This window comes from Helobdella robusta (genome assembly GCF_000326865.2).
Source record: "Helobdella robusta unplaced genomic scaffold HELROscaffold_1, whole genome shotgun sequence".
Taxonomy (NCBI): Eukaryota; Metazoa; Annelida; class Clitellata; order Rhynchobdellida; family Glossiphoniidae; genus Helobdella; species Helobdella robusta.
In genome coordinates this window covers 9006854-9020333 of record NW_008703570.1, presented here as the reverse complement: position 1 = coordinate 9020333, position 13480 = coordinate 9006854, and the positions used below count along the sequence as shown (strand labels likewise).

At 31.3% G+C, this 13480-nt stretch overlaps 1 protein-coding gene across 1 annotated transcript in view; it reads right to left on the bottom strand.

The window, feature by feature from the left end:
- Nucleotides 1–8205: 8205 nt before the first annotated feature.
- HELRODRAFT_159336 (hypothetical protein) overlaps nucleotides 8206–13480 on the bottom strand; it is a gene marked incomplete at both ends in the record, with an annotated part of 6532 nt that continues 1257 nt past the window's right edge. Inside the window, 2 exons of the mRNA XM_009011225.1 lie at nucleotides 8206–9601; nucleotides 10079–10160. Of these exons, the coding sequence (XP_009009473.1) occupies nucleotides 8206–9601; nucleotides 10079–10160 (1478 nt within the window). The remainder of the gene's footprint in view (nucleotides 9602–10078; nucleotides 10161–13480) is intronic.

The window sequence follows — 13480 nt, the reverse complement described above, 5'->3', positions numbered from 1 at the left end:
GTATATATCGAGAGAGAGAGAGAAAGTTAAAATTAATTATATAGGGAAAGAGGAATATATTATAATAAATTCCATCTATATATCTCTCATGTGTATTATAGATATGATATCGGTCATTATTAATTTATATATATATATATATATATATATATATATATTATATAGAAATAGATTATGTATAATGTATGTATTGATGTATTGACCTATACTTTATTTTATGTACAAAAAGGTTAGAAATGTTTTTTCATATAGGCATTGGAAAAATTTCATAATTATATTAGCAGCATACATCACCGTAATTATTTATTGATTTATTAACATTCTGAAAGCATTATTTTTTTTAAATTTCCGTTACTAATGTACCCACAAAACTAAGGTCCCTGTCTAATTATGCACGTGAAGAATTACGCAGAAACCTTGAGGAAAAAAATGGTAGACGCGTAGTAAGACTCCAGGTATGAAATTAATATTTATGTATCTATGTATTTATTATATAATTCACCGTTTTTTATTCCTAGGTATTCGTTGGGATTTCTATTTTTTTGTTTACTTTTCTTCCACTTACTTATGTGCTCATTGTTTTTATTGTTTTTATTTGTTTATTTTATTGTGAATTCCCAAAAAGTTGTTGATGTTTCGATAGGAAGCAAAACTATTAAAACATACAAAACGAAGAGTTGAAAGACGAAATTTTTTTGTTCGTCGGTGCGCTAGAACGGGCACATAATTGTCTAATTTGTTCTAATTTAGTATTGTACTAGAACTATAAAGCTGCCTGGCTGCTGTTATCAACAGATCTTTAATAAATCTTTTTATTTTGTACCTTTCTTTCACAGAGTAGTCAGAGGCACGAGCTGGTAAGTTGTTTGTTGGTTGGTTGTTTGTTGGCTCTTAATGAATATTGTGTCATGGCCAGGTTGTTGTTTATTTATAAAATTTCGATATATTGTGTTTTGTGATTGTCTTTCTTAAAGATAAGTTAATTGAATTTTTTAATTCACACTTGATACTTTTCACTCTTTGTACTTTAAATTCAAAACATAATTTATAACACTTACAATCCAAAAGTTGTTTGAACTGTTTTGTTTTTTAAATAAATATTTTTTGCCATTGGTAAGATAAATCAAGAAGACTTCTTTTTGTTTCATTATTCTGCAGTGCACACTCCTGGCAGACTCGTCAGAGTTTCCCTGCACGCACGATGCAGACCAACAGCCCAACGTTAATTAATACAAATGTAAGGCAGGCGCGCTAACAAAGCCTGTGTGCACATTTCTTGCGTAGTTTACTGAAACGGAAATGTCTTCCGTCCATAAATGTTCATCATTCTGGACAGACTTTAGGCTCAAACACGTTTGTTTGCACAGACTATTTATGTATGTGTATGTGTGGGTAGGTATGTATTAGTGCTTGGGTCCATATGTATTCAAGAATTTGTGGGCTTTTCTGCGTGTCTGTGTAGGTATGTATGTATGCGTGTGTGCATCTATTTGCAGCTGTTAGCCCATGTGAATGCGAATGTTCTAATGGGTATTTTTGTGCGTGCGTGCATGTGTCCATTGCAATGGGAAACCCGCCATGTTTGCCGATGAATGTTTGTTCACGTGATTGTTCCATGTTTTCGAGCAGTACTTTGGCGGGGAGGGATGCTCCACAGCCACATGCAAACATCATGTTGCACGAAATATTTTTTTTCTTATTGTATTGTTGCTTTATGAAAATATAATTTACAACACAAATTTTTCAAGTCAATTATTTTCGTATCAATCACAAATCCTTCGTTGATTTGTTCTGAACACAAGCGAGTCATTAGCCAAGAAAAAAATTGTTTTGCGGTTTATACTTAATTAAAATGAAACGTTCATTATAAATTAATTCGTTCTTGCTGTCGATATCTGTACTGTAAAGATAACAAACGGTTTTTGTGATTTGGTGAAGGATGTTGATACACTCAAAATTGAGCCAAACATTTCTTCATCTCATTTCAAGACAAGCATGAAAGCCTATCTGCCCATCAGAATGTTCTCCAATCTGCAAAAGCTGTCAAAAAAAACGAAGCATGAGAATATAAAGGCGGCTGTCAAACTATTTTGACAAAAATTTGATGTTTCGTTGTTTGTATATTTTATCATTTTGTATAAGATATTGATATTATTTCACTGAATGACTTTTCAAAAAATCTTTCTTTCATTGGCATGAGCGGAAAAGAAAAAGCTGAAAAATTTTTGTTTGGATTGGGTGTTAATTAAATATTTTTTTAAATTAATTAAATTAAATATATATATATATATATATATTTATTTATTTATATATTTATAACTCTTAATAAATAGATTATCGTAATAACTCACAATAGCATCATCATCGGCATACTCACCGTCAAAATCAACTTCCATCACCTCCACGAAGAACATCGTCGTAATTGCTTGTCCTACCACACAACGATAAAACAGAACCCACCAAAATTCACCACACCACAACCTACCACCCTAACCAACCACCGCAACCGACCACTACAACCGACCACAACTCACCACCACAACAATTCACAACACTGGGCAGGCATTTTATAACGGGAGCAAATTGAATTGCAGACAATTGTCTTTCAGAGCAGACCACCCAACGCCGTTATGAAAAGAAAGAATGAAAGAAAGAATAAAAGAAATAATGTAAAAAGGAATGAAAGAAGGAATGAAAAAAGGAATACAAGAAAACGATGAAAGAATGAATAGATTATTGAGAAGGCATAAAAAGAAAGGAGCGGAATGAATAATTAATTGTCGGGATAAAAGGGATAGAACTCTGGTATGGATAATGTATCGGTTGTGAGGAAAAGACAAGTAATTCGTAAATTTTTGAAGGATGAATAAATAGATAAAAAAATAAATTTGTTTGCATTGTATGGATTGAATATAAAGATGTTCTACTTGACTCAATTAGACTAGGTAATCTTGTTTGTTCTAACCGCTGGAATGGTGGAATCAAGCTATAGTTAATTATTGTTATCTCGTTGTCTTGGTGTTTGTAGTAACAAACGTTAAAGATTACGACAGTATATTAACTTCATCTCAAGTTAAAAAAATTTTTCGAAATTTTTTTTAACGTCTTAGAGTTGCGATTTCAAGTGAATTTTATTGAATTGTATTAGATAGCAAATGTCGAGCAATTTATTATCTATCATCAACTCTAAAGTTGAAAAAATGACATCAAAGGTATGAAATTATTAGATGAACAAGGTAGGTAACTCTCGATCAATTCAATGAAAATAGAATATGTTGAAAAAATTATTCAAACTTAAATTCAGACCGAACAAAATTCGTAGGTATAGTTTTCAAAAAATTTAAAAATTCAAGCATATCAATTTCAAATGTTCATCAAATTATTCACGCTATATTTTTAAATTTCGTATAATGCCAAGTATCAGAATCAAATTATAATCTCATGCATAGAATGAGGAAGAACACACCGTGACTAATCATGATGTTCAACAATGTCAACATGCGAACTTCACTGGACCACATAACCGCTGTTTGAATCGTTCACATGAATCTTAATTAAAAGAATCGCATACATATCCGTGACTTAGTAAAGCAGAAGTTAATTAAAAAAATTCATTTAAATTTATCTATCGAACAGTCGAAGAAGATTGTACTTTGAGACATCAAATTAATTTTCATTTCTGCTTTTGTCTGCATGTGCATGTGAACGCGTTTCAGGTACATTTCTTGTGCATGCACCTATGGGTAAGTTTATTTTTGTTATTGAAATTTGCACACATGTGCTCATTGCTAACCTTTAGATATAATGTGACCTTTAAATAATATTAGATCTTTTTATGACGACGAAATAGCAGACAAAAACATGATGATCATTTTCAAAGCAATACTTTCACAATTTTTTCAAGCTGTGTTTATTACGACACACCTCCATCTCCACTGAAAAACCAACAGAACTTAATTAATACAAAAAATATTGATGATGCGTACGTACCCAGTGACGTCTGCCAAGCATGCGTGGTCGCAAATGAGACTTTTTATTGCACATCTAATAAGACTCAAAAATGATGATCTTACGTATTATAAGTACACACACCACACACACACACACCACACACACACGCATATATATATATATATATATATATATATATATATATATATATACATGTATAATTGTACGTATATATATATATATATATGTTAAGAAATATCACTGCATTTCCAGTTTTGATCAGTTTCTGGTTCAATTTTTTAATATTTCGTACCGTATTTTTATCATCGTTTGACAACTTTTTCATATAGAAAACAAAGTTTTTAACAACTTTTTTATTCATTTTTTTATACAGAAAAAGCTTTTCTTCGGTAATCCTTTACCGTTTTTAATGTAGTAGGTTATCAACTATTGGTTGCATCTTGTATATACTTGCCTGTGCGCCCCTACTTTAGTGGCTCCAATAACTCACTTTGCGTTGATCCATTCTTTCTTTTTTATTAGAAATTTTTATTAAATGAAGAAGAACAATGGATCTCCGGAATGTCAATTTTTGGAGCCAATAAAGTTGGAAAAAACAGGTATTGGGTTGTTCGGAAAGTAATTTTGCTTTTGTGGTGAAAATGAAAGACGATCTTCGTATAATGAATATACATTTTATTAAATTATATACTGGCCATTCTGTTTCAACACCTTTTGCCATCTTTCTGGTAGTAGCAAGACTCCAAGCTCATAAAATTTATGATCTTTACTTACAAAAACTGTTCCAGATGATTTTGACGTGTTCATTTGGTTGGAGGTAAAGGTTATAACGTTCAAAAAATGTTGCAGTGACCGTAACAAATAATAATTCGAAGGAGCCAGGTTGGAGATTATACTTTCCGAACTATATGACACAACCAATATTATAGTAGATGTGAATATAAACATAAATGTAATTGAATGTAGGTATATTTTTATACATAATATTATATTATGTATATTATGTATTTATTCTAAGTTTGGGTATTTTGGACACATTACTACGGTGTTTTGTACGTAATGTACTAATGTACGTTGACGTCTGTACGTGCTGTCAAATCCATACATGACTCTCCTCTACACGATGGCGCGGATAACATACAAATCAATAGAATTGCCTCCAGATGCATACGCAAATTTTGTATGCTTGTAAACTATCAGCATCGTCGTCGTCTTCGTTATCATCACCATCATTCTCTTTTTCAGGATATCATAACCGTCCCTGTCATCATCATCATCTTCGTCATCATCATCATCTTTATTTTTCCTTATCATCGTCATCAACAATTTAATAACTATCATTATCGTTTTATTATCATCATCACCATCATTGCCATCGTCATCATCGTCGTCTCCATCGTCGCCATCATCGTCATCTTCATCCTCATCTTCATCATCGTCATCATCGCCAAACTTCAAACTGACCAACGTGAAGAAGGAAGAAATCAATATTCCCGCTATTTGTAGATTCTTAATATTTGTATTCTATGTGTATGTATTCCTTGTATGTTTGCATATATTTCTGTTTGTATTGATTGTATGTTTCTTAATTTAGCTGCTTGTTTGTATATTTTCATGTTTGTATATTCTCACATTCTCATGTTTTTATGTCTCTGAGTTTAGTTGTATGTTTGTATACTTTTGCTTATTGTTGTATGTCTGTTTATGTATATTTGTATGTAGTTGTATGTTACGGCATTTGTATAAGTATGTTTCTAAGTTTCCGTGTTTGCATTGTTTTTATGTTTCTGAGATTCGTTATATGTTTTGTTTGTATATATGTGAGTATGGTTGTATGTTTATTTTGCCTATTTTTATAATGGTACGTTTTTCTATTTGTATGTTTGTATGTTTCCGATTTAGTATATGTGTATTTTTGTTTGTTATTTTATTCTTCTACCTTACTTTTGTTTGCTTGTTTGCATTTGTTTGTATTCACGTTTTTGTGTTTTTTTGGTATATTTTTAGTATTTGTGTAGTTACGGTATTTTTGTACACTCTACTGAAATTATTCAAAAACACCTACAAAATATAAACTAAACTATTACAAGCCAACAAACATATTAAGGTATAAATATACAAAAAAGCGTTCACAAACAATTTACATATACAAACAAAAAACATACAAATATACCCATACAAATATAGTAACATATACAAACAATAAACATACAAACCTACCCATACAAATACAGTAATATAAATTTTTCTTTCAAAAACAGGCTGAATGTTGGAGCACTTTGTTGTTAATTTTGCCTCAATTTTTGTCCGGTACCAAGAATTTGGTTAGACTGAGAATGGTTCCTCTTGCAAACTTCACAACATCTTCTATTCACCATTCAATTGACTTTCCTCCCTAGATGAGGTGTGCTGGTTCATTAAATGAGCGTCAGTGTTTTATTTTGGACCGACACAGATGTTAAAGTTATCTTACCAGTATGTCACTGCTGTATTTTAGGGGACTGAACTGCAGATGCACTGAATTTACTTGAACTTTTTATAATGATAATAATTATATTGATTCAATAAAAGTCATTTTTACTGTTGATATAAGTGTAACATGATGTAGAATCGTTTTGGACAAAATTAAAAAAACGTCAAAATAGTTTAATGGGTCACATAAACTCAGCCAAAAAATGTTTAATCGAATAATTTCTGACACAACCAAATATTTTATCAAAATTATGAATATATGTCTAAACGTGCCCAGTGCACAACAGTCGTCTCGTGCTGTTCTCCACCGACTGCGTGATGATAATTAAAATCTGTATTTATATTCGATAGGGCAAGCAATCTCGAAACTTCGTGCAATCTCAAACAATTAAGAATTCTATGAAACTTTTGATATTTTAAAAAGGCGTGATTTATTAACAATCAACTTTTGATAAATTCTTGGTTTCATAATTCATTAATTATAAAACAAGAGAAATGAATAATAAAACAAAAATAGTTAAATCAAAAAAGTACCATAAGCATTATTCATAGTTTGCGTTGAAAGAACAAAAATTGATTTTGATTTTTTTTCATTTATTTTCAAATTTGTTCAATTTTTGTTATTTTGCTCAGCATACACTTATCATGCTCAGACCTAAATAGTGTTTTTTTTAATTTCAAATATCTTTTGCAAAAGTCATTGCGGTTTTCTATGTTACCGAAATATTCAATATCTACATTAATGCTCTTAATCTGAATGAAAAACTTTTTAACCATGTTAATATGTTAACATGCATCAAGTTTCAAACTGATTTTAAATCAATCTTACCGTACTTCTTTTGACTGCCATTAACATTGGATTAATATGTTTGAGGTCAAAAATATGCCTTTATTTTTCTAGCAGAATGTACATATAATTAGTTTATAAAATCGTTATTTACTTTTTTGTTCAGTAGTTTTATTTCAATTCCTATCTCTTTGTATTTTATTTCAATTCCTATCTCTTGTATTAATGTTGATGCATGCGGTATGGTTCATTGGTAACACGAAAAGAATGTTTACCTATTTCAACCGGTATTTATATTTTAAAATTTAATTAGCATTTCAAAATTTTTCTGGATTATAGCTTAGGTGCATAATATCTCCTAAACAAATATAAAAATGATAGATATCCAAAGCTTAACATACTGCCCTGTCGAATGAAATACATATATGAGCGTGGTTTTTTTCAGAAAATAATTTTCTTCTGGAACTTGTTTTTAACGTCAGACATACATTTAGTTCGTTATTCATCTACAAAATGTTCATTTTTTTTCTCTATCAGCAGCATAAAGAATGCTAGCTCCCAGCTTATTTGAAAAGCAACGAGACACTTTTTTCTATTTTTGATAAAATTTCTACCGATAAAGTAACATTAAAACAACTAACTCGCTTTTTGTCAAAATTAACCATCAAAATTTATTTATTCACAATTTTTTTTTTTTCAAAACATATTGAACTAAAAGTATAATGACGACAATAACGCACGCACAACGCACGAAATATGCTTTTAATCATTTAAACTCCGAGTGATAACACTGATTCACATATTAGCCAGTTAGTAACAGCCACAAGTATAGTAACAGTTGCCACAATGCATACAGTACCATTATAACCGTGTACAACAGTAAAATGTTTGTTATACCTATATGGATATACGTATATGTGTATGTGTATATACACAATTGTAGTGTGTACACAATGGAAGTTTGGTTACATAATCTATACATCAGTCAACAGCGTTTTGTTTTTTGCTCGTACTGCCACCGGTTCAAATGCAGAGCAACGATCAACAACAACATTGCTCGCATCTTCAAGAACAGGGGTTAATCTACAAGTGTCATCTGATTGGTTGTTCAAGAGTGACGTCAGCGATGAAGACAACGAATCAGCGTTGGCGTTTGGGTATGGGTCATTAATAAGAGATGTGTTGTTGTCTTTGTTAGATGAAGTACATAATGTTGTGTTGTTGTTATTGTTGTCACGTGAGTATGGATCGTATGAAAAGTCGCTATAGATGTCTTTAAAAAGTGTATTGTTGGTGTTGCTGTTGTTGTTGTTGTATCTGTTCAAAGTGTTGCTCTTGCGATTATTATTACAGAAAGTAAGTTGAATTTTATTCGGTTGAAGTATGGCAGAGTTGTTGAAGTTGTTGATGGCAGTTGTTTCGTCACTGAATGAACTATCTTCATGTGGCATCATCAGCAACTGATCCAGGACAGGTGACCATGTTACACTTTTTGTGGCGTTTGATGTTGTTGCTGCTGTTGCTGCTGAAGTTGCTGTTGATGCTGCTGATGAGAAAGCGGAATGTTGAAAACACAATGAGTTTGCGATGTTGTTATTTTTTGTGTTGGCGACGTATTGAGTTGGGAAGATTGTTGCAATTTGCTGCTGTTTGCTGGTCTGTTGTTGTGTGTTGCTGTTTTGTTGATAACACTGAGGTTGTTGTTGTTGTTGCTTGTTTTGATGCTGTTCATGGGTTTGTTGTTGGTGATAGTTTTGGTGAAATTTTTGTTGAGGTGAGTAGAGAGGAAGCGTGTTAGTTGATCTTAATGTTTGGCAACCAGATGAGTATGAGTAGTTGTTGTTGTAGTTGTTGTTGTTGCTGTTGTTGAAGTTGTTATTAGTGGGTGGGTTATATATGTTTTTTGATGACATCAGTGTTTTTGAAGGGTGTTGCTTTACAAAGGACATCTCATGTTGGTTAGTTGAAAATTTGTTGAAAGCCAACGATGTTTCCTCAAAAACGACATCATGCGGGTGATGTATATGGTTGTGCGACTGCTGTGACCTAGAGAGAGAGTGATGCTTATAATATTTCTGCTGATCATTATTCATGCCTGGTTTTATGAGCGGTTTGATTTCAGCTTGGTTAGGAAAAATATTGTTTGAACTGATGATGCTGTTGGTGATGATGTTGTTGTTGTTGTGAATGTTCACGTTGTTGATGTTGTTGATACTCGGACATGAAAGTTGATGGTCGAAATCGTTCACAGCGTCTGACCTCTGGTGAGAGCTGTTGTTGTCGACTACTTTGTGGCGTTGCTTGTTCTTCTTCCTGGTTCTGCGACTTTTTCGTTTCAATAAATAAGAAAGTGCTACATGTATAACATACCTATATATGCGTTTCGAATTATAGTCGTCTAATTATTTTCATGACTATGATCTATTGTTTTTTTTAATTTTGATGAATAAGAAAAATTCATAAAAGGCATTGGAGTTTTTATAGAAACTGGAAATAACCTTATGAAGTTATTCATTTTCATATTTGTTTGAAAATAAATTTTCCAACTGCTGACAATGCATTGAAATATAAACCTCAGATAATGGAGCCATAAAACATGCGGACGATAAATTTCCATGAGGGATAATGCATCTCTATGCACTGAGTGAATTAACACGCCGATAAATGTACCAACAAAAGAATAAAGATTTGAAATTTTGCTCTTAAACATAACAACATAAGTAAAATTAAATTTTTTTTTTTATTCAAAAGGTATACATTGATATAAATTATATCAGAAAAAAATCAAATTAGAAAAAATCAAATTAAAAAAAGTAAAATATTCAGAGTTGAGAAATGTCTACTTACAATTGGAAGGCAAAATAGCAGATGAGTATAGATGTGAAGACGGTCACTGCTATCATGCCGCTCGTTATTCCAACCAGGAATGCTGCAAATTATGACACGGACGAGATGATGTCGGCGGTGATGATGATGAAGGTGATGTGAATGATGATGATGAGAATGGTAATGTGAATGATGATGATAATGATGATGAAAGTGATGTGAATGATGATGATGAGAATGATGATGACGTGGAATGACGAGGACAAGTACATCGAGAATTATGATGATGAAGTGATGATGATGATGTCGATGATAATGCTTGAATCAACAAAGAACGTTAAGTCTGTAATGCTAATGACTAGAGTGATAACAACAGCAGTGATGATGTCAACGTTGAAAATGCTGATGATGATGATGTTGCCGACGTTTTCATTGATGATAACAACTGCGATGACGTCATCAGGATGACGGAATAACATTTTTTTCTTTATATTTTTTGATAAATAAATAGCAAAAATAATAATATTTGAAACACGAGATGATGACGATGATGATCCTAATAACATCTATAGAAAACTCAACTTTTCAAACGCTCAAAATAATAATAAAGTTAATGATGATGATGACGATGTGTCTGCTGGTGACATGATGAAGATTGCTGTTAAACAGATATCACTAAAACGACAAAATGACATCGACGATGATGACGTCATACAATAATATTTGTTGAAGAAGTGGTGGGGATGACGTGAGTGTGATAGAGGTAGGAACACGTTGGCGAATGTTTTGACAATGAAATGCCATTGCCAGAACAAAAATATGCAATATAATTGCTGGCGGATATGACGATGATGACGATGATGACGACGACGACGATGATAGATGTAAAATAATAATTTGTTTTTTTGGGAAAAAATTATGAAGAAATTTTGTCATTGCAATGTCGTTGGCGCTCATTCCATTCTGACGTCTTGATGGGTTTTATTTGAAAATATTATAAAGCAGATGTGAGAAGTTACTAAGTGTCATGTAGGAAAAATAGAAAGTTGTGTTTTATATAATAAATGATTATGATGATGACAAGTAGAATTAATTATAAGATCATATTAAAGATATGAAACTTTACAAAATATGTTTTAAAAGTTAATAAATAAAATGAAATTCTTAATATAATAATTATTTATAAAAAAAAAACATTGCATGTAACCCTCAACAACAAATGGAAAATAAGCTGAAAAATAAACATTCAAAAAAATTAAGATAATTATCCTGTATTCTATGGATGGCCTACTGAAAATCAGGATCAGGAATTCATGGGTTTTTTCCAGGGTCAACTCAATTCTTCTGTGATCGTAATGACGTATAACGCATTAAAATGGATTTGCATGAGATTATACAATCTGAACTTATAAACATTTTTCGCTCTGTTCGTTTGGATATTATTCAAGTGCGTGTATCACACTTCTTATCTAGAATGTTGTCTCATTGGTTGGATGAAGATTTGTAGCTAAGTAGGTCATAGTTCGCTTGCATATGTATCAATGAATATGCTGGGAAAAAGTCTGACTATTTTGTTTGATGAATGCATGCAAACGAAAAACTAATTACTTGCTATTTAACGAAAAAGCTAAATTAATGGAATGAATGACGTCTGAAAGGCTGGTTGAATGAACGAGCGATGGCCCCAGATGCTTAATGAATGCAATGAACAATTTAATTGTAAAAATTAAAAAATCAAAACAAAAATTTAAAAATAGTGTAGGTGAGAAAAGGATGATACTTAACAACATTTTGAAATGTAGTTTTGATAACATTTTGCGTTATGAGTCATCATCGTCGTCATCATCATCACAATCACCGTATCCAATATCATCTTCAACATCATTTCAATCACTTTTACCATCACATCATCATCGTCGTCGTCACAATTTCATCATCAGCATCATCAATAAGATAAAGAAGAACTCACTATACTGACTGATAACGATGATGTCGAAGAAGAGGAAGAAGATGACAAAATATTAATGACGACGATGATGATACTGAGTAGGATAGTGATGATGACGACAATGATGATACTGAGTAGGATAGTGATGATGACGACAATGATGATACTGAGTAGGATAGTGATGATGACGACGATGATGTACTGAGTAGGATGACGACTATCTACCTGCTATGATAATGTTAAGTACGAGTGATTTACTGGAACGCCAATAAAAAAGATAGGACAATGTTTGTTTATCAGATTTTGCTGAGCGCACTGAATTAATGCTTCGAAGAAATGTGTATTTCACGATTGAAGACCAATCTTTGCATTATTATTATTATTATTGTTATTATTATTACTACTACTACGTTTATCATTATTTTTATTCTTATTATTATTATCTCTATAATTACTATTACATTATAATTTATATTATAATTACTATTATAATTCCAAATGTTAAAAATAATAATAATAATTAACGATGTTATTGATGTTAGTGAACAATAAGAGTCAGTCTTTTTAGGTTAATGTAAATTAAATTAAATTTTATTTACAACACACACACACAAATATATATATATATATATATATATATACATATATGTATATATATATATATATATATATATAGGTTCGAAATGATGAGAAATCTAATAAAAAACTACCCAAAGCTAGAAATTCGGTAGATTTTATAAATTACTGCATTAATTATGGTCTTTGGCTACTTATTTACCAACATATATTTAAATACACACACACACACACACACACACACACACACACATATATATATATATATATATATATATATATATATATATATATATATATATATATATATATATATATATATATATAATATTACTGTGTGTACGTCTTTGTCTGCGTTTAAGCAATAATTTTATTTATTTCTAAAAAAAAATGTTTCATTTAAAAAATCTACTTAAGTAAGTGTGGTTCTTCTGTTTAGAATTCCATCCAGTCGATGATACAGCAGTGATTTGGGCAGATAACATTAATATCATGCCATGCAGTAGACAGACAGACAGGTACACAGATGGATAGATAGATAGAGGGATAGACAGACAAACATATAAACAGACAGACATATAGATGGGTAGACATATAGATAAACATGGATATACAGACTTACAGACAGACTGGTGAAAAGATGAATAAGTACACATACAAATAAACATTCAGAGTTGAGAGGTACAAAACAATACCACAAACTGATAGTACGATAGAACAAAAGAATACAAAACTTTCAGAAAAAAATTCAAAATTTTTATCTTCTCTTTTATGTTTTAGATATTTTCTTTCATTTATTTTTCTACACAATATTTTCTCAGTAAATATTTTATTCCATGTTATTTTTTTATCCCGTCTTTCATCTGATTTTTAAGCACTTGAGCTAGCAGGCCAATAAG